General features: G+C 44.0%; 1 protein-coding gene across 1 annotated transcript in view; it reads left to right on the forward strand.

Moving 5' to 3' along the window:
• The window catches only part of dnah9 (dynein, axonemal, heavy chain 9), a 107,200-nt gene that overhangs the window by 53,412 nt on the left and 31,288 nt on the right, over window positions 1-22,500 (forward strand). Inside the window, 13 exon segments of the mRNA XM_048233169.1 lie at window positions 484-680; window positions 1,182-1,344; window positions 2,444-2,567; window positions 2,917-3,059; window positions 3,546-3,707; window positions 4,433-4,666; window positions 10,228-10,488; window positions 10,920-11,345; window positions 12,363-12,482; window positions 13,692-13,880; window positions 16,028-16,263; window positions 16,905-17,027; window positions 17,693-17,897. Of these exon segments, the coding sequence (XP_048089126.1) occupies window positions 484-680; window positions 1,182-1,344; window positions 2,444-2,567; window positions 2,917-3,059; window positions 3,546-3,707; window positions 4,433-4,666; window positions 10,228-10,488; window positions 10,920-11,345; window positions 12,363-12,482; window positions 13,692-13,880; window positions 16,028-16,263; window positions 16,905-17,027; window positions 17,693-17,897 (2,583 nt within the window).

The raw sequence follows: 22,500 nt of genomic DNA on the forward strand, positions 1-22,500 counted from the left end.
ATCTCTCTGTTTCTCCCCGTGCTGCTTGGCTCGGCTCGACGTACCAAAACACGTCCAGATCCTCGCCGTAGCCCCAGCGCCGGCTCACCGAGGCCTGTCTGTCCTGTCACATAGCGAGGTTTCTAACAAACAATCCGAATAAAAGGAGATTGGTGTGGACGACTGTGTGTGTGTGGAAGAAGGGAATCATTCACAAGCAAAGAGAAAAGCCTGAGCCAAAGAAAAGAGAGAGAGAGAGAGAGAGAGAGAGAAAACAAACCCTAACAAGAGAGAGCATGAGAGTAGGGTTCCCGAAAAGAAAATCCAATCTAAACTCAATCACCCAATGTCTACTTTAATTGAGTGTAGTGTGTGCTTTTAAAACACTTTGTGATAGTAACTCCAACCCCAACAAAAACACACACACACACACCCTCCCGTGACTTGTGTGTGTGTGTGTCTTTAGACTTTAATGTGGACTCGAGGTTGTGTTCTCCCCACCAGGACATGGAGGAGGCTCTGGAGGAGGCACGGCTGATGAATATGTACTGCCATTTCGCTTCGGGCATCGGCGAGCCCAAGTACATGCCCGTGCAGTCCTGGGGGAGCCTGAACAAGATCCTGCTGGAGGCCCTGGATGGCTACAACGAAGTCAACGCCGCTCTCAACCTGGTCCTCTTCGAGGACGCCATGTGTCACATGTAAGGTGGAGGGGAGATGGGGCGAAGGCCCAGAGTGATTCTGGCAGTTTCTGGTGCATCTCCGACACGTTTGCTGACAATTTTTTGTGGAGGGGTGATAACGGTTGTCGGGAAGGGGAGAACTGGCAACAACACTGTGGCTGTGAGAGGATGGGTGACAATGCTCCCTGAGAGGGTGTTACTGCTTGCTGATGCATCTGATTGTGGCGACAATGAAGGCAATAATGCTAATTTGTCTCGAGAACGTGATTACACTTGCAACAGCAATGATATTAACTCAAACACAAAAGCACCTCTTCTTTCCCAGACACCCAATTTTCTCTCATTTTTTGGCACACAGCAACAGCCCACTCCCCGACCCACCCACACCCTCTTCTGCCTCCAGCCCCAACACCCCCACCCACACCCCTCCCTGTTCCTCCACCCTCCTCCACACCCCTCTCACTTCTCCACCTCTCCCTTTTCACTTTTTATTCCTCCTTCTTCTCCTCCTTTCTTCAGCTGTCGTATCAACCGCATCTTGGAGTCGCCCCGGGGGAACGCGCTGCTGGTCGGGGTGGGCGGCAGCGGCAAGCAGAGCCTGACGCGACTGGCTGCCTTCATCAGCTCCCTGGAGGTCTTCCAGATCACGCTCAAGAAGGGCTACAGCATCCCTGACCTCAAGGTGCCCACCCAGTTGAGGCTCCAGTCAAGAGGGGATACAGGGGGGGAAATCCCCCTCTGCCATCCCCTTCTATCAAGAATCTACCTTAATCTATCCTTAACCCTTAAAGGAGTGTTGAGAAATGAACGTTCTAAAGAATATCTGGGTTCATCGAATTCAACATAGAATTTTAGAACCTTCAATTGTTGCGGAACTTAGAACGTTCAAAAACCTACACCTTTAAGAGTTAATGATACTGTACATTATTCCTTAGACATGTTAATTTTTGAGAGGCTTAGACCACCCCCGCTTTATTTTGTTTACAAATCGACCACTATTCATACCTACCACACCAGTAGTAGCCCTGAATTCAGACAGCTGAGTTTTTGAGCCAAATGGCACCATGTGGAATGGGAATGGAATAAGATAATAAGGAAGGTTAGTTCCGATTGAATTAGACACACTAAGTGTGCCCTAAAGCACCGAGATGCCCCTCTAATTTGGCTGTATTTTAAATTCTAAATTTATTTAAAATTTTAAAAGTATTTTATTGCATTTGAATTCAATTTCACATGCCAAAATCCCATCTTTCCAGCTAGGATATTAATTAGTTCTTACACCTGGCAGATTTTTTACATTTCATTTCATTTCATCTGCTTTGGGTGAACTAGTACATTTTGAGAGTTTTTAAAAATGTACAAATAACAAGCACTGCCCCTCTGCCTAGACCTTTTACTCTTCTATTTAGTTTGAAATGTTTGTAATGCTATGACACAACACTGCTACTGTATATCACACTGCTACAGTATATTCCATATTTGCCATATTGACAAACTTGACATGTCTGTGCCTTTGGAATTTAATTATATGAGGGAAGGAAATGAAAATGTAATGACTATTTGATCTGGTTATGGATCACACCAGTATAATCCATTCGGATCTCTTAGCCCAGTCGCACCCACAGAACACACTTGAGTGATTTAGCTCTCTCTGTCGCTCTATTCTTTCTCTGTGTAGAACCTCTGCAACTTTTTTATCGTCTGCCATAAATTTCATCCCGAGCATCTGTAGGCGGACATTGATGGAGGTGTGCGTCTGACATTGTGTGTTGTTGCTTCAGAGTGATTTGGGGGCGCTCTACATCAAAGCGGGCGTGAAAAATGTTGGCACCGTGTTCCTCATGACGGATGCCCAGGTAGCAGATGAGAAATTCCTTGTCCTGCTGAATGACCTGTTGGCATCGGGTGAGTTTTACCAATATAACTCTTTACAATTGCTATGAGAGACTGTTACTATAAACTATTCCCAGCCATTCACGCCATTATATACTGTAAAATGAAAAGTTTCGTCAAAGTGGAGGCTTTGTGAAGCCATGAACTCTGTTTTTAGTCTAAGTGAAGAGAATCCATGTGTCTGCAGCATAACATTTTTGTTTTTTTAAAAAATGCTTCCCTCTGTGATATAGCATATGAGACTAAAATTGTGTTCTTTAGCTGTAGAGCCGACTGTATTTTACTTTTATGCCCAATTCCCCCTGTGCTGTCAGCATCTGTTTACATGGCCAGACATCATGTCAATATTTTTCCATCACAGGTGAGATCCCTGACCTGTTCCCTGATGACGAGGTGGAGAACATTGTCAGTAGCGTGCGAAACGAGGTGCGAGGCCAGGGGCTGATGGACACCAGGGAGAACTGTTGGAAGTTCTTCATCGACCGCGTCCGCAGGCGTCTGAAGGTAGGACCCATAGTAGAGTTACCAAGAAATATGGAGATGGAAAGGGAGGGATAGGGAGAGAGAGAGAGAGAGAGAGAGAGAGAACACTACTCACTCTCTGTTATGGCTATGGTTTAAGTAGATATATTAGAAACGAAAATACCCCCTGGTAGCAGGAATAAGAGCATATATCATCCCAATTCCCAAGATACGGTAAGGTTTGATTCGCAGCAGTTTTAGAGGTGAAACTGCTGTTGTGTTTTTTTATGTACCTACCTACACATTGACTAATGAACTCCTACCGTATTCCCAGGGGAGGGGATACAGCCTCTCACCACTCGTTCACCACAGACACTATTGCACTCGTGTTTGCACTTTTTCACCAGACACTTTTGCTCGTATTTGCATTTCTTTTCACGCTTATGTTTTTTTACACGTCCTTATTCACTACTTCAGCATCGTTTAGATTCCAACTCACAGGCTCTTCCTCCCTCATTCATTCGGCAGGTGGCCCTCTGCTTCTCCCCGGTGGGCAGCACGCTGAGGGTGCGAAGCAGGAAGTTCCCGGCCATGGTCAACTGCACAGCCATCGACTGGTTCCACGAATGGCCACAGGAGGCCCTGGAGTCGGTCAGCCTGCGCTTCCTCCAGGAGGTGGACAACATCGAGGTGAGCCAGCGGAATTGAACTTGTGGTCTGTCATCGCATCTGATGCCTGTCTCTAGTATATGTACGAGTAGATGGGAGGTTATCCGTAAACAGAATTTGACCAACATGTTTTTTTGTTGGTTATTGTTTATGTTGTTTTTTTTTTCATAACAAATGCAAGCAACACACAAAAACACTGGCAAACAACTGTGTTTATGCCATATACAAATGGTGATGAGGTGACAGTGAGTAAGTATTTCACTAAATCATGTACTGTATGGGTTGTGGACTACCACTTTATAGTTTCATAAAATATTACAGTAGATCAACATATAAGACTCAGAAAACGATATATAGTGTGACAGTAATTGGCAGGGAGTTACAGTATGTGCTAAACTCTTCAATCTCAACCACTTAATCCCACCACTACAGTCAGTAGTTTTTATCATCAACCATTTATGTAATAATTCCCGGATCAAGTGGCTTTTTTCTCAGAGGTGTTCATTCTGAGATTGTGTTCTCTCAGTCCCACAAACAGGTGTTCATGCACTGTTGTTGTCTGAGTGGATTATCTCTGTGTTTGCCAAGAGAGACTCCATGGTTGAGAGAGGCAGGCAGCCAGATTGCCTTGTTTGTGAGTGATGGATGTGTGGGAAAGTCAACACAAGACACCCAAAAGCTGCCTTTTGCCAACATCATCCTTTAACTCTAACAACAGACATGTTTGGTTTCTTTTGCAACTGCAGCCGGAAGTGAAGGAATCCGTCAGCAAGTTCATGGCTTACGTCCACGACAGTGTGAACCAGACGTCCAGGAGCTACCTGGCCAATGAGCGGCGCTACAACTACACCACGCCCAAGTCCTTCCTGGAGCAGATCAAGCTCTACCGCAACCTCCTGGCCCTCAAGAGCAAAGACCTGACCAATAAGATGGAGCGGCTGGAGAATGGCCTGCAGAAGCTCAACAGCACCTCAGCTCAGGTTGGTCCTCTCACGAGGCTGCTCAGCATCTGAGTGTGTGAATTGTTCATACTGCACGCTGTTTCCTTAGGTACTGTAATAATAGGGATTTAAGTGGGTATGCCTTAAAAGGGGAACTCTGGTCAAGCAGCTACAGTGCTACACTCTGGGAGCATGAACATGGGGGATCATGTACAGGCCCCCAGAGTGTAGCACTGTAGCTGCTCTAGGTGTTGGCTGCAGCAAATCGAGCTAGGTAAAACCGATTGTTTTCGGGGGGTTTTTTCCCACACCTACAGTATTCGGTGGCCTTACGAAACAGAGATCTAAGTGAAAAATCACCGGAAAAGTGCATGTGTACTGTAAGATTCGGGTATCTGGTTTGTTTTTGGTTACGCAAGTATTATGTTACTATTAGTGCTATTAATGTGTAATAACATGTAAAATTACAGAAGAATGTACTGTAATTACATGCTTAACTACATTGTATTGACTATAATTAGGATATTAGACTGGGCAGTCAATATCAAGTGGGGACCATTAGAACCAAAACATGTATAAATGACGCATTCATAATTTTCTAATATATCCTATTACCATTTTTGATTCCACATATCCATTTTTTTTAGTAAAAATAGGCACTGAGTATGAGGCTCAAAATTCTCATCATTCAACCTGTCACGATTTGAACTATGTACCGAGGTATCTCCAGAGTATCTATTAAAAAAACATATCACTCTTTTTGCAGCCCTCGCAACCAAACTCCAAAAAAACTGACAGTACTTCTTCAGAAGCCTGGCTAATTTGCCTCTCTAATTGAACCCCCTGGTTTGGAGCCCACTCCATACCCTTCAGTCTGTTGGAACTGTGTCGCAGCAGTGGGCCGCCCGGCTCCAAATGCCAGTTTTTTCCGAAAGAATAATGTCCGCCGCTCAGTTACTCCGTTATAATGTGACCCCCTCTCTCCAGCCATCATGGCTTCTGTCATTGTAATTCATGGCATCCCACCGAGTGGCGCATGCTGAATGAGGCTGATACATTTCTTAAGACACGGAGGCGTGATTTGCATTCTCAACCTGCTCTGCAGTCCTTTTTTATGTTTTTTTAAATCCGATCCTAGACAGGGTTTTTTTGTACCACTGAGTGTTTTTTTTTACATCTAATTCAAACATTGAGCTGCTTGATATTCGTCAGTCATGCCAGGGTGGGTTTGATCTTTCAGATTGTAGGGATGAAATAATTGTTCATAATTAAAGCGTGATTAAGACGAGTCCTATTTTGAGATTCCTTTGGAATGAAGACTCAACCAAAAGCCGAATTTAATCCAGAAAATGTGTGTCTGTCTGGCAAAGGGAGTATTTAGTCAAGCCATCATTTCCTTTGAAGGTATGTCTTTGGGTCTGGACAAATACCATCAGCAAAGACTAGATGAAGGGCTTTGATTACTTAAGTTATTGTTTATGATTAGCATCTAACTGGAATGAGATCCCTGATCATATTTGCCAATCAGAACAGAATGATTCAACAATTTAGTTTGCATTTGGCTAAACCGTATTAATTCATTCATTCATTCATTCATTCATTCATTCATTCATTCATTCATTCTCTCATTCTCAATATGCTGACATGTATGCTGGGTGGGTGTGTACAGTGGCAGCCTGTATGCCCATCACAGCCTCCTCACTAAACCGAGCTCACAGGCACACTCTGTAGCCTCTCTATGCTTCACCAGGCAACAGTAATTGGATCTGTTGTTTCATCGGCACATTCCACTTGAAGTGGACCCTAAGGAGTCAGCCAACCCACACCTTCTGGGCCGGGCTCATAATATATATCTCACCAAACTTATTATATGGTTTTATTATCGTCTCCTTTGCGTATCGTAAAAAACAGCCGAAAAATATTCTTTAATAGATGTAACCTTCATTTCTTCCCAGAGCAATAATGCTATAATAAGTTATTCATTAAAAGTTTCTGTCTAGCTAGACTTTGGTGGAAAAACACCGAAGAGTTTAGACAGCTGGAATGAACGGTTTGAATCGGAACCCAGCACTATCAAATCTACTGCGGTGGTGTTATTTTCCTTGACCACGCAGGTGTAGCAAGACAAGTGAAATGCGTTGTAATGTTAGGCACGTGGCGTCGGCTGGCAAATGCGTTTTATAGTGTCGCTATTCATAACAGGCAGGTGTAAGGCCACAACAGCGCCCCGTTAATAAGTTTGAACAATCGCTTCTCCTCTGGGTCCTCAGAGGACAAATAGGAGTTTTGCATGCAGATAATGGGTCCGCTCTTTCATGGCCTCTCTCCACCCACACCTGGCCCTGTCAGACTGCAGATGTGTGGCTGGGAGTCCCAGCTGAGTAAAAGCCTCAGGAAAACTCTACCCCTCCCTAGCTTTTTTTTTTCATTCCCAGGTAATGGCTTTCAGGAACGCAAAGCCCCCTGCCTCCCTCCTCTCCTCTCTGGCCTTTAAATGTGAAAGCCATTGGGGAACTCATTTGTGGGACGTGGATTGCGTTTTTTTTTTTTTAAACAGAGGTGGTGGCAGGAGGAGGGTGTGTGTGTGTGTGTGTGTGTGTGTGTGTGTGTGTGTGTGTGTGTGTGTCTGTCTGTCTGTCTGTCTATCTCACTCTCTCTCTCTGTGTGTGTGTGTGTGTGTGTGTGTGTGTGTGTGTGTAGGGGGAGGGAGTAGGGGTGCTAATGGGGACTGCTTTGATTGAAATTTTTGGAAAACTCTGCCAAGCAGCCTGGTTTCCTGTTGTGTGATGAGAAAAGACGCCCACTGTGAGTTTGCTTAAGAAAGCAAGCAAGCGTGAGGCTGCATGGCCATCGCAGAGATTTGTGTCGCTGCGTGGAGATTCGGCTCAGAGTTAAAAGAGGGGAAGAGCCACTTAACCTAAGGCCAAATCTCAAATGAAAAAATACTGGGCATTCAAATTATGAGCCATTTTGCACAACCCTTGTTAATGCACTGGTATATAACCACAAGTTAAATAACCCTAGAATTCATGATTTTTACGTATGTTACAATTCTGAATTAATAGGGGAAATAGTGTGTGTGTGTGTGTTTGTGTGCATGCTTGCATGAGTGCATGTGAATGTGTGTGTGTGTGTGTGTGTGTGTGTGTGTGTGTGTGTGTGTGTGTGTGCATGTGCATCCATAGGTTGTCTTGGTAATCCTACATATCCAATGTTATGCAGTTCGGCATATCTAATCACAAGATATTGGCAATTGAAGTGGCAATTTTTTGCAATTACGTTTGTATGAGCAAAATGTTGCTCCCTGTGATTTTGCTTGTAAAGACTTTTTAAAAGGCTCCGTAGCTCTCCCATTAGGAGGAATTCCTGTCTCATCCATGTACCATTCCACTCAGAGCAGTTGTTTGAGTCTGCAAGAGTGTCCATTTATGTAATTGTGAAAAATTGTTCCACTTTTCGGACTTTTGTTTTTTTAATCTTTTTAAAGCTTCGCACAGTGAACTCTCCCAACGTCTCTGGACATTTGTCTCTGTGCAATTTCTTTCTGCGGAAGAGTATTATTAGGTTTGCATTAATATTTGATGGAGAGAACCTTTTTCTTATAAAGTGGAATTTAAGTGGCCCCCATCTGTCGCAGCTCTGTACTTTGTCATTTTCATCTCTCGAATTAATCGATCATCTGATAGCGACTTCATCTCGTCTGCGTGCATGTGTGCATGTGTGTGTGTGTGTGTGTGTGTGTGTGTGTGTGTGTGTGTGTGTGTGTGTGTGTTTTGCCGGTTACACAGTCAGTCAGCCTCCCGAGCTCATTTGCTTTCAGCTAATGAACTATTTTGAGAGATTAAAAAATAGGCTCATTTCCTCTCCTGAGCCGCACCTAGACAAATTTAGATATAATTTTGCCTGGTGTGTGTGTGTGTGTGTGTGTGTGTGTGTGTGTGTGTGTGTGTGTGTGTGTGTGTCTTTGTGTGTCTTTGTGTGTGTGCTTAGCAAACACTTCATATTGCCCCTGAATGATGCTGACTTTTCCAGTCTCACGGTATTGTCTTGGGCACTGATTGTATTCATCTTTCATTCCAATTTTCCTCCATGATTGGCTTTTTATACTGCCGTTATGTACTGGAAAAGTTAATAGCAGTTATATAATGCAATCCTGAAACAGACTGATTAGCAAAACTTGCCCCATTCAAAAAACACTTCCCATCACTCCTATCTTAGGAAGCAGTTGTTTGTTTATTGTTCCTTTTTTTTTCGGAAGAGACCCTCTTTGTTTTTGCTCAATTAAAAGTGCATTCAGTTTTATTGTGATAATATCATTAGCCAGATAGACTGACAATGCTCAAAAGAGAGAGAGAGAGAGAGAGAGAGAGAATACAAAACAAATTAGCTGTCATATAAAAACATGTGAGATTCAATTAGGTGATAATGACAATTTCATTACCATGTGAATTATGCACACAAACAGTGTTTCATTAAATATACCTATTTACTGGACGGCATGTGCTGTTTAATTTATTTAACAGTGGATGCCTCTAACATTCCTAATTCGGTATTGATGCCAAAGATTGGCATTAGATTGTCATTGGAAGAATGAATAAAAGTGTATCAACTGACAAATTAGTTAGTTCGCTAAAAAGGAGAAAGCACTGAAATCAAGTGTTAGCTAATCATGCGTGTCAGTAATTCTTATGTTCTTAATATAAGCCATTGAAATTGTATTATGTTGAATGAGCCTCTCACGTTGAAATCTTCTGAAATTGTTATACTCTCAGTAACTCATGTGTTATAGAAGCCTAAAGGTCACTACCATAATTCTGGCAAAAGATTGTTGAGCTCTGCAGCCAGATTACACCTCTCTCTTCCATGCCTCTCAAAACACTGTGTTCTGTTTGGCTGAAATACTGTACTGTTTGATCCAAGCCACTCTTTTGTTCTTCTCTCTCTCTCTCTCTATATATATATATATATATATATATATATATATATATATATATATATATATATATATTAATTACAGGAGATTTGCTTTTTGCTTTTTACACACATACAGATCAAACAGCATCTTTACGCCCCCCATGTACACAGCCAGGACAAGAATTTTTTTGTGCACGTGTGACTTTAGCCAGCTGGCATGGTTGTAGCTGTACAGTATAGGATGTTAAGTGAGGGTTAAGCGTAAGCACACTTTCTGTCACTTGCCCGCACACACCAGCGCCAAGATTTTCAACTCACAAGTGTTTCATAAACAATGGATTTTATTGAGCGGCACAACAGAATAGTCATAATCTGAATCATAATGTACATGGCAGCGGAATGGTAGTAATTGAATGTTAAAAGCGGACTGCGCCACACTCATGACGACACCAATATGCGGGAGCCTAGAGATGCTAGCACTCATGGGTTTTAGTACCTTCACTAGCACATCTGCCTTCCAGTCCGAGGTTCTGCAAGTTGCGGGGTTCGAGCCCGGTCAGGTGCTGGGCCGAGCTGCCCGATCGATCAAACGCAACGCATGTTACACACGCGCACACAAATCAGACAGCGTCCACGTGCCTGCACCTTTAAACGCTTCAGCTTCCGACCTTCTTGCTTTCTGATAGGTGGACGACCTGAAGGCCAAGCTGGCTGCCCAGGAGGTGGAGCTCAAGCTGAAGAACGAGGACGCGGACAAGCTCATCCAGGTGGTGGGTGTGGAGACGGAGAAGGTGACACGAGAGAAGGCGGTGGCCGACGAGGAGGAGCAGAAGGTGGCAGTCATTGCCGTGGAGGTGAGCCGCAAGCAGCGCGACTGCGAGGAGGACCTGGCCAAGGCCGAGCCAGCCCTGGTGGCTGCCCAGGAGGCCCTCAACACCCTCAACAAGGTAATACAGTGAGCGGACACACACACACACACACACACACACACACAAAATTCCGCTGCACTCACACACACACACACATTCGTCTACAGAAAGAGAGAAAGGCTGACATGCACACACACACACACACACACACACACACACACACACACACACAAATAAATCTTCCCGCTCACACACACACACACACATTCGTCTACAGAAAGAGAGAAAGGCTGACATGCACACACACACACACACACACATACACTCACACACACATACCTTACGGAAGGTTGAACTCTGTACACAGTATGCTTCAAAACGGAATGTAGTTATACAGTATACAATTTCTGTGATGGACACACATTGTATAGCAGTACAAGGAAAATCAATTAAATACTGTAATTGTCTGCAGTGTTTAGAACGTTCCACATTTCTGAATATTTCTCCAGAACAATCTGACGGAGCTGAAGTCCTTCGGCTCTCCGGTGGTCGCTGTCACCAATGTGACGGCCGCTGTCATGGTCCTGATGGCGCCGGGTGGCCGGGTGCCCAAGGATCGCAGCTGGAAGGCTGCCAAGGTGATGATGGCCAAGGTGGACACCTTCCTGGACTCGCTGGTCAACTTCAACAAGGAAAACATCCATGAGAACTGCCTCAAGGCCATCCAGCCCTACCTGCAGGACCCCGAGTTCAAGCCCGAGCTGGTGGCGTCCAAGTCGAACGCCGCCGCTGGACTCTGCTCATGGGTCATCAACATCGTCCGGTTCTACCAGGTATACTGTGAGGTGGAGCCCAAGAGACAGGCACTGAACAAGGCCAACGCGGAGCTGGCCACTGCCCAGGAGAAACTGACCACTATCAAGGCCAAAATCAACGTAAGTGACTGGATGATTTTGATTATTTCTGGTTCCAGTGCCATTTAAGAGTGATCTATCTATCTGTCTGTTTGTCTGTCTTTCTGTATGCATGTCTATGGATCTGTCAATCACCCACTCACTTGTACTACACTTAACTTACTTATTTACTTACTTACTGAATGACTGAATACTTTTGACTGAGCTATATGTTTATTTATGCAGACATCTCCAGATGCTCTTTGCTTTGCTGCAAAAATTTACATTGCCTAAAATGTACATTTCTGAAATGACTAGACTACACATTCACATAGATGTATTGACATTACAAACACACACACACACACACACACACACACACACACACACACACACACACATTGCAGGCTGCCATTTAGAACTGCAGGTTTTTATATGCAAAATTATTTTTTTTCCATAAAAACCAAACCAGGGTGGTGGATTACTTTGAGGTTTACAGTGTTCAGAAGTATAGCCGCGGTTTTGAGTTTTTCTTTTTTTAAGAAGCACACTTTACCCAAACTTACTGAAGCCTGAAATCCACTCTGATGTTCTCATCACATCACATCTATGGGTTTCCTGCCGACCGAGCCCCTGCAGAAACAAATACATCATAACTCTTAGACAGCTTTTTTTTGTGCTATTTTGCTGAGTCAATTTTCTTTTTTCAACAAAAGGGAATAAGAATTAGCTCCAATGAATCAGTCGTCATGCCTCGACCAATTAATTCTGTTTGTCCTTGTGGTAATTGTTCATATGCCTTTGAAACTTCAGTCTTCATATTGATAAGTTTTTGAGGAAACTTTTCAGGTTCCAAGAACTCTGAGAGTTTTTTTTTTGTTCCTTCACTAGAAATGAACCTGTTTGTTCTTTGTCATGTAAAGAGCTTCTAGAATCTTTTGACCTGTCTCTGAATACCCTTCCTCTCTCCACCCCTCCTCTCCACCATCCCTCTGTCTTTCCTTCCCCCACCCTCTCTCTCTCTCTCTCTCTCTCTCTTTCTCTTTCTCTCTCTGACAGCACCTTAATGAGAACTTGGCGAAGCTGACGGCTAAGTTTGAGAAAGCTACGGCAGACAAACTCAAGTGCCAACAGGAGGCCGAGTCCACGGCGCGCACTATCTCCCTCGCCAACCGCCTGGTGTGTGTGCCCACCACTCTCCACTGAGTAGAGACAAACACACACACACACACCCACACACACACACACACACACACACACACACACATACACACACACACACACACACACACACACATACACACACACATACACACACACACACACACACACACACACACACACACACACACACACACACACACACACACACACACACACACACACACACACACACACACACACACACACACACACACACACACACACACACACATATCCACCTCCTGGCAGAAACAGCATGTTCTCCCCTCGGAGAGATAAATCCCATACCAGGGTGGTGTGAATCAATCCATGAGATGCTGATACTGCCAACATCTTTTTTTCTTAATTACCTGCAAGAAGCAGGGGATGTGTTACCGAAAATAATGATGATGCATTCAAACCAGAGATCCACTGATCATTATAGATTTATTAAAATATAATGCATGCCTTTAAATAACTTTCACACAACAGTAAGATGAGAGCTGCATATGTACAATACAGTACTGTGGGTGGTGGATTTGATGAGAAACTCCAGAGGCGTTGGGCTATATGTGATCCTGGGCCAGGTCAGTCTTTGAGCTGGCCTGGACCTGGCACTCTTTGGACCGTACGGTCAGAGAAGCATGTCCATATTAAATGTTAAGCATGGATGGGTCTGTGGAGAGAAGCCTCTATATTAGTAGGGCATCCGTGTTTCAACACAGGAAGAAATGGCTGTGAGATTGAACCAGACAACGTGCTATTTTCTTACCGCTCTTCCAGAAATATTCTGTGCCAGAAGATTTTTTCCTTTGATAGTATTTAATCTAGACTTTCCAATTTGTACTGGGCTTTACGTGTCTAAATGGTGCTGGTATGTATTATTATACTTGTATACAGTAGTCCAAATGTTGTAAGAGCAGAAGCTGCTATGTCCGAGCGATATGTCCGAGTTCACCTCTCTCTGTGTTTGTGTGTGTGTGTGTGTGTGTGTGTGTGTTTGTGTGTGTGTGTGTGTGTGTGTGTGTGATTGTGTGTGTGTGTGTGTGTGTGTGTGTGTGTGTGTGTGTGTGTGTGTGTGTGTGTGTGTGTGTGTGTGTATGATTGTGTGTGTGTGTGTGTGTGTGTGTGTGTGTGTGTGTGTGTGTGTGTGTGTGTGATTGTGTGTGTGTGTGTGTGTGTGTGTGTGTGTGTGCTGTGTTTTAGGTGGGAGGGCTGGCCTCGGAGAACGTGCGCTGGGCCGACGCGGTGAGCAGCTTCAGGCGGCAGGGGCGCACGCTGTGCGGGGACGTGCTGCTCATCACCGCCTTTGTCTCCTATCTGGGCTACTTCACCAAGCGCTACCGCCTGCAGCTGATGGACGACACCTGGAGGCCCTACCTCAGCCAGCTCAAGGTCTGTCTCTGCCCCGCTAAGAAACCTCCAACCCCAACCTCAGCCTCCCAAACCAGCTCAAAAAACCTCCAACCTCAGCCTCCCAAACCAGCTCAGAAACCTCCAACACCAACCACCCAGACCAGCTCCAAAACCCCACCCCACCCCCACTCCCAACCTTAGCTACCCAGACCAGCTCCAAAACCCCCACCCCAACCCCAAACCTTCCAGACCAGCTCCAAAACCCCCACCCCACCACCCAGATCAGCTCCAAAACCCCACCCCAACCCCAATCCCAGCCACCCAGACCAGCTCCAAAACCTCCAACTCCAGACCAGCTCCAAAACCTCCAACTCCAGACCAGCTCCATCCTCCATTTCAGTTGCCAGATCAGCCCCAACCAGGGGATGTGTGGACTGTTTGCCAGCTGGCTAGATGATAATAGGGGCTGTGTGCTATTTTTCTTTTGTGGCTCACATGATGCACATCGCTGTAGATAAAAGCATCCACTGGATGACTAATTGTACATGAATGAATGTAGGGCGTTTAGATTTAGGCTGAGTATCTGCAACGAAACAGTTTCTTTCTTTTTTTTTTCGTATCAAGATGGCATTTAATCAGGATCCGTTTACTCCGGAGGGAAACAAACTAACTGAATGTGAAGCTGGTGTTTGGTTTTTCGCCAATTATGAAGTGCTGTTGTCTCAGCTAAAAGAGATAGCTTAAAAGAGTACAGCTTTGTGTTGACAAAATGTTGCATCCACTCTATGTTGTCCTTGACAATGCCACTTAAATTGGAATAAAATGCAAAGCAAACTGGGCCTTTTGAAATAACATAAACTTATGTTCATACAAAAGAATCCTTACTATGTAAGACAGTTCGTTCACTGCTGGAGGAAAGCAAATAATTTAGTGGTGCTCTATAACATTTTCATGAAATTACAACTTTCAGGTTGCATATTTCATGCATGGCTTGAAGCCCTCCCAACTTAAAAGAGTGTTAAAGTGAGAATTTGAACAAATTGTGCATTCATTTCACATCGCTATCACATGGTACTCAAACCCACGAATATAGTGTAGTCGCTACTGTACATACGAATGTTTTACATTATTTACATTTTTAGTGCTTACAAGAAATAGACATAGACATAGTCTCCTGACACCATCCTGTTCTGGGAGTACATTATCATTCTATGACAAAAAATGTAAAGGGAGTCCATTCACCATGCATGATTTATGATGCATGCATTTTGCATTTTTCATGCAGATATGCACAGTCACTCATGAGGTATGTTATTGGCATACAACATCTACAAATTATGGATGCCGGCTGTGCCCCCGTTAGAGCTGTTTCTTAGAGCTGATTCTATTGACATTGACAGAGAGGGAAATGTTCTTCCTCCCTTAGTATTAGACTGCCTCTCAGTGTCAACTGTTGTCAACAAAAAGTCAACTGTAAGTGTAAGAATAACCTCAAGTATTGTCTGATGAAGTGTTGAATATTTCTTCAATTCTGACCTCCTAGAACTCACTCTTCCACTCCTTAATGTTTTTTGAGTCTTCAAAAAGTATACTAGTGAGTATATTCAAAATTGTTCATCATAGATATAATTGGGTCTGTGTCATTATGTATAATATATTCATATTTTCACTTGCCCTGCGAGACTCGTCAGCATGCATGCCAAGTTACAAACCCTGAAGCTTCTTGAAGCTTCTTATATAAATGGGTGAACAGAGATGTGGTCCTCAGGACCTTGACTGAACTTAATAAATGAAGTCCAGCTGAGGTTGAGACTCCATAATAGATTCAGACAGGTGGAGGCCAAACAATCTCAGTTCAACTAAGAGCACATAGAGTGCTTCAAAAATATAATCACCCATTTATCTTTGGAATGGGATCCCCTGTGAAGCTTATTGATTGAATGATGCTTAATGGCAGGACAGCCAGCATTTATATATTTATTTATTTTTATATATGTTGGGCTTTTTATGCCTTTAATTGGACAGGATAGTGAAGAGAGTGACAGGAAGCGGATGACGGGGCGGGACCAGGAAATTAACCGGGTGAAATCGAACCCAGGTCCCCGTGGCAACGCGGACCCAAATGTGGTATGGGTGCTGCAGCTAGTTGCCAGCCAGCATGAATCTGTTCCTGGCTCTCTCCTCAGGTGCCAATCCCCGTGACCCCTGACCTGGACCCTCTGACCATGCTGACAGACGACGCCGATGTTGCCACCTGGCAGAATGAGGGGCTGCCGGCAGACCGCATGTCGACGGAGAACGCCACCATCCTGACCAGTTGCGAGCGCTGGCCACTCATGGTGGACCCGCAGCTCCAGGGCATCAAGTGGATCAAGACCAAATACGGGGAGGACCTGCGTGTAATCCGCATCGGACAGAGAGGGTAACTTACCACCACATTTCTGACTGATGGCTTCTCAAATGCCTAAACGATTCAGACTTTTCAGATGATTTCATGTTTTGAGCTTCCGAGTGTTTAATATTTAGTCACTTAGCAGCTATTTTATCCAAAGTAACTAACTGCACAGCACATGCATGGGGATTTTAGCACTGTGTCTGATGCCTAGTAATCCAAACCCAGCGTTGTACCACCAGGGGAATATTCAAGCTATCCAAGGGTTAGTTATTAGCACGGTTAACTCAGAGTAAGTTCGAAACCATGGTAAAGCAACAGCCTTATGAGCGATTAACACTATTAACTCAGAGTAAGTTCTAAACCATGCTAAAACAACAGCAGTACGAGTGATCAACACTATTAACTCAGAGTAAGTTCTAAACGATGCTAAAACAACAGCCGTATGAGTGATTAACACTATTAACTCAGAGTCAGTTCTAAATCATGGTAAAACAACAGCCGTATGACTTATGATCACAGGGCTCTTCTATTAGACAGTTTACCACTTTCTCTGAATGTGTTAATCTGTTTCTCTGTGTTAGTCCCTACTGTAAGCATGTCCTTGACATTCAGCTACAGGAACATGTTTATTTTGATTCTCGTCCCATTTAATGGCTTTCCTCCATCAGTTACTTGGACTCCATGGAGAGGGCGCTAGCTGAAGGTGAGGTGGTTCTGATTGAGAATCTGGAGGAGAGTGTGGATCCCGTTCTCGGGCCTCTACTCGGCCGAGAAACAATCAAGAAGGGCAGGTAAGGTGCAGGGGTTTTTTTCCTTTTACTGACTTCTTTCCTCTCCTTTCCTCTCTCCATTGTCTGCCGTATTCCCAGACAACCTAAAAACATAGACTAAATAATTGTTGTACTGGCTATTTATTGATTTTTAGATGTTCTGAACTTAAGTACTCACTTAGTGGTCAGAACTCTCAGTCTATTGCATTTATTCATACTTTTTAATGTTTTTTTTATAACTATATATAATTTGTTGTGACTTTGAGGTTCCTTGAAAAATATAAATGATGCAAAGCTATAATCATAACACTACTGTAGAGCTTTCTTTAGAGACGAGGAAACACGTTGTTTAATTATCCCAGGTTATTGTAATCTGTCAAATACCAAAATCAACATTTGCTTGCAAACGGCTGTTTGAGTGTTTGGGATTTCACTGAAATTGTATATGTCAATGCAAATATCCTTACATTATTAGATTCTATATTGCCCTTGTTTACACTTGTTTACACTTGTTACACACTGTGTATATGAACAGCAACTGAGTGTTGTCTAAACTCCTAATTCAAAGATTAATGTGAGCGTTTCTGAGGCACACTGCTTGGGTAGAAACTAGCCACCACACTCATTAGATATTAATAGAGAAAAATCAATGCCGAGGCGCTTTCTGACATTTTTGACGTCCGTAGATACATCAAAATCGGAGACAAAGAGTGTGAGTACAACCCCAGCTTCCGACTCATCCTGCACACCAAGCTGGCCAACCCGCACTACCAGCCAGAGCTGCAGGCCCAATGCACGCTGGTCAACTTCACAGTCACGCGCGATGGCCTGGAGGACCAGCTGCTGGCCTCCGTGGTCAGCATGGAGCGGCCAGACCTGGAGGAGCTTAAGGTGAGGTCACTTCCTCTGACTTCACTTTCCTTTTTGGAGGATTTAACAACTGTTTTTATCTGAAGCGACAGGAACCTGCCACGTCTGGTTCGGGTATTGAACCTGGCCTAATGGTTTCTCAGGTGGTGACACTGCTACCGTTCCACCATGCCCCCTGTATAATACCTCAGCACAGGCTCAGACAAAGTTATTTTCACACAGTGTTTTTAAGTGCTGAGGATATTTCTCTTATTAGTTCAGAACACTGGTGTGGAAGAGTTACCTCGGGCACCATTGGGAGTCCTCTGCTGCGGTATTTAGTGAATATATTGTGAAAGGAAGTCCACTGGAGAGAAAAGAAAAATGATTTTCCTAGAACACAAATACTCAGGGTCAGGTGTAAAGTCTGTAGCCTGGTATAACCTGAAGGAAATAATCCCAATGAAAAACTGTGCTGGGAGCAACAAGCGCACAGAATGGGGCAGTATAAGATCTGTGCCCAGTCAATGAGTCCAGTCCTACTGTGTGCTGTATAATCCCAACGCACAGAGCTATCTGAGTCAATTACACATTAGAAAGTCTCTCATTACGGCCCAAGATGATATAAGCCCCCCCCATCCCACACCCCCATTTCAGTTTGGGGAGTGAGATGGACACGAGATAATTACTTTGCTGTATGAAACCTTTCTCTCCAACCAATTACATGCCACTCGAAGGCCCTCAAAGATATTTCTCCCAGCCCACATCACCCACATGTGTTAATTTGATTTAGCATGAAGCACCTACGTACCATGGAAGCATCTGAACTTTATCACCAGGATGGCCCCAATCCCTACTGACTCATGTGTTAATGTAAATGGTGTAAATAGTATGGCCATATAGGACCGACTCGGCCTGTTTTCTTGTTGCTGGGTTTGATGCGGACCGTGGGAGGCACGCGTGTAAGTGGGTGTAATTATGTTTAATTGGTTTGATCAAAACTCACAGGCTAATGATGGTGTACACTCATAAGAGGCGGCATGCCAAAGGTTTCCGTCAGCTTTTCAGGGGCCGCCGAGCAAATTAGATGCTTGCTCTGTCAGACATGAACAGATGCACGCACACACACACACACACACACACACACACACACACACACACACCCCTGTTGGATGTTTGCAGGACAGTGACTAACCTGATGTCAGGCAGAAGGAAACTTGCCAGCAGCCTGTCTGTTTTGTCAGAGATTTCAAGAGAAGTCTTGATACAGTGAGGGAGAGAGAGAACAAGAGACAAGACAGATAGAAGACAGAGACAGAGACAGAGACAGAGAGAGAGAGAGAGAGAGAGAGAGAGAAGGAAGGAAGGACGGACAGCAAACAGAGATAATAAAACACAAATTTCCATTTTCACTCTGTCTCCTTGTTTTCATTTTTTACATATATAGGCCTACATAAAATTGGATCCAGCTGTTTCTGCAGGCTGTACTTAAATTCAAACCTGAAGGCTTTCATCCATGGACAAATCAGCATTTTTAATGAGAGAGGATGGAGAGAGTGGGGAAAAGAGAGGGGAGGGGAGGGGAGGGGAAGAGGGGGCAGTTATTTTGAGTCGGCTGTCCCCTCAGCGACAAATAGAAAGGGGGAAGTGAAATGTGACTTAATGAAGCTTGTTTAATTAGCATTACAGTGAAATGGTTAGAAGGGGGGGGTGGCGGGGGTGGATATGGGGAAGGGGGCATGGAGGGAAAAGTGATCCGCTACGCACTTATCATCTTAATTAATATTGAAAGTTGCAAAAGAAGTGTGACAATGTCAGCGCACCTGCCATGGGGTGCAGCACAGTAATGAGGTGTTGGATTCAACGTCTTGTGTGTTTTTGCCTTGTGAACTGCATACACACACACACACACACTGTGGCGGCCCTTTATGCGTCTTACGCTATTATGATGAGGTGTTAGTGCTGCATTTGATAGATAGATAGACAGATAGACAGATAGATAGATGGATACTTGTTAGATACTACTTTATTGATCCCCAAGGGGAAATTTCAAGAAATATGAATATGATATAAATATGAATATGGCGAATATGTGTCAGTCTTGCGGCACTTCAAAGACCAAGGAGATGGTGGTGGATTTCCGCAGGTCTAAGCCCGCTCTGCTACCAGTCTCCATTGATGGGGTCAATGTGGAGGTGGTAAGCACCTACAAGTATCTGGGTCTCCACCTGGACAATAAACTGGACTGGTCAGCCAACACTGATGCACTCTACAAGAAAGGACAGAGCAGGCTGTACTTCCTGAGGAGGCTGCGGTCCTTCAATGTGTGCAGCAAGCTCCTCAGGATGTTCTACCAGTCTGTTGTGGCCAGCGTCCTCTTCTATGCAGTGGTATGTTGGGGAGGAAGCACAAAGAAGAAGGATGCTGGGCGACTTGACAGGCTGGTAAGGAAGGCTGACTCTGTAGTGGGAGCTGAACTGGAGTGCATCACTTCAATATCTGACAAAAGGACCCTAAACAAACTGATCGACATCTTGGACAATGAATGCCATCCACTCTACAGCACTATCAAAAAGCTAAAGAGCTTGATCAGCTGGAGACTTTGCTCACTGCCATGCACAACTGAAAGGCTGAGGAAGTCATTTGTTCCTAGGGCCATTGAACTGTACAATGCCTCACTAAAGGGAAGAGGAGAGATAGACTTCTCTGCTTAGTCTGTCTGCCTCTCCTCCCTCTCCATGTTTGAGTACTGACTGCCCACTACTGCTTTACTACTGTTTTACTACTGTTTTACTACGTTTTACTAATGTACACAGCCAATGTTTTTCACTACTGTTTTACTGCTACACTGTTTTTCATGCTATATTAGCACACATGATCAATGGCTGCGATCAGGCTTCTGCTACAATACTGAATGAATGAATGGCTATAACCCTATTACCTCAACCTGTTCTTGCACTGAATTATTTTTTTACTCTACCTTGTCTACATTATACTTTACTCTCCTATTTGTCCATATTATTTATGCTGGTCTCTAGACCTTACTCTTGCACTGTTGGACTAATGTTGGACTACTTTTTGCACCTTGACCATGACACTCACTCTCTTGAGCACCTTGCATTGCACACATAACTAAAGGACTATGGTTGGACTACTTTTTGCACCTTCACCATGACACTCACTCCCTTTAGCACATTACCAGTCCCGGCCCTGTCACTACAAGCGTCTTATGCTTGATCACCCTCAAGCACATTGGACTTTCTTAATTTAATTTATATAGTGTATTTAGTATTTAGTTTTGTTAGTTTTCTTATCTTTCTTATCTTGTACTGTCTGTATTGTACAGTGGAGTTTAGTTATATGTTTATACTTATACTTATGTTTACCATTTCTGCTGTAAGTGCATGTTGTGTGTGATGTCTGTATGCTACTGAGACCCTTGAATTTCCCCATGGGGATCAATAACGTATCTATCTATCTCTATCTATCTATCTATCTATCTATCTATCTATCTAATGACCGGCCTTATCATTTGCGGGGGGAAAAATGTAATGATATTATGTTCCCTTTTCAAAACGCATTGTTGCGAAATGCGCTTTTGTTATGCGTCCTAAGGCGTGTGTTAGCGCCGGTGTAAATCTGTGTGTGCAGTGTACTTTAAAACCCCCTCAAGAAAATGGCCAGAAAATGTCATCTATCCCTCCAGAGCGTGCCTCGAACGCAGTTCGAACCGCACAGACCTCTTTGTTGTGGTGCATTTGTCTCAGTTAATGAGGCAAAATTGCCTCACTTCCTCTATGAAACTCTCTCGACTGCACTCTTGTGAGTGTGTATGTGTGTGTGTTTTTTTTTTTTTGCCAACGCGATTCGCCCGAAATGATAGCATTGAGTGCATTATCTCATTTTAATCCCAATTAGGCTTTCTGCTGACTGGTTAATTGCTTGTTTTTTGGGGTCCAGGGTAATTAGATTTACGGAGCGCCAAAGGAGGCCGGCGTGTTCATAACTGACTCATTAAAATCTCAGATGTGGTCGCTCTGCACGCGCTTCCTCTTTGGTCAAGGCCGAGCTCCCAAAGCAGACATTCCGCCCCATGTCACCATTATACACGCATTCCTTTACATTCCTTCAATAGCACATTTGCTATATGGGTGGAATAATGAATGCAAGTTCTGATGGAGTCTTCAATTTAGGCAGGAAGGGGGGGAAAAAAAGTTTCCTGAACGAAGGGAGGCCCAGTTAGTGGCCTGTAGGGTTTCGGATTCGCTGAGAGACAGCTTGAGTGGAATCAGCAGGAGGATTTTTGATTGCCAAGAGGACAAAAAAGGGAAAAAAAAGAAAGAGAGGATCCCTGAGGATCCCTGAGAGTAATGGCAGAAGTGGAAGATGCAGCAATTTCTCAAGAGAGAATTTTCCTTTCATTTCATGTCGGCATGTCTCTTCTGTAGACTGCAGAGCAGAATCATTGTGGTATACTGTAGGTTGGTAATGACTGGTCTATCTGGATGTGAAATGTGATGTATATTGTATACTGTATATTGTGTTTTGTATATTAGCACTCAAGTTGGAGTCTCATGGTTCACAGTCGACCTGATAGCATCATGACAGCCTGACTGATGCCTCTGGCATCTTAAGTTCTTTAACC

This window comes from Alosa alosa, chromosome 22 (genome assembly GCF_017589495.1).
Source record: "Alosa alosa isolate M-15738 ecotype Scorff River chromosome 22, AALO_Geno_1.1, whole genome shotgun sequence".
NCBI classification, from domain to species: domain Eukaryota; kingdom Metazoa; phylum Chordata; class Actinopteri; order Clupeiformes; family Clupeidae; genus Alosa; species Alosa alosa.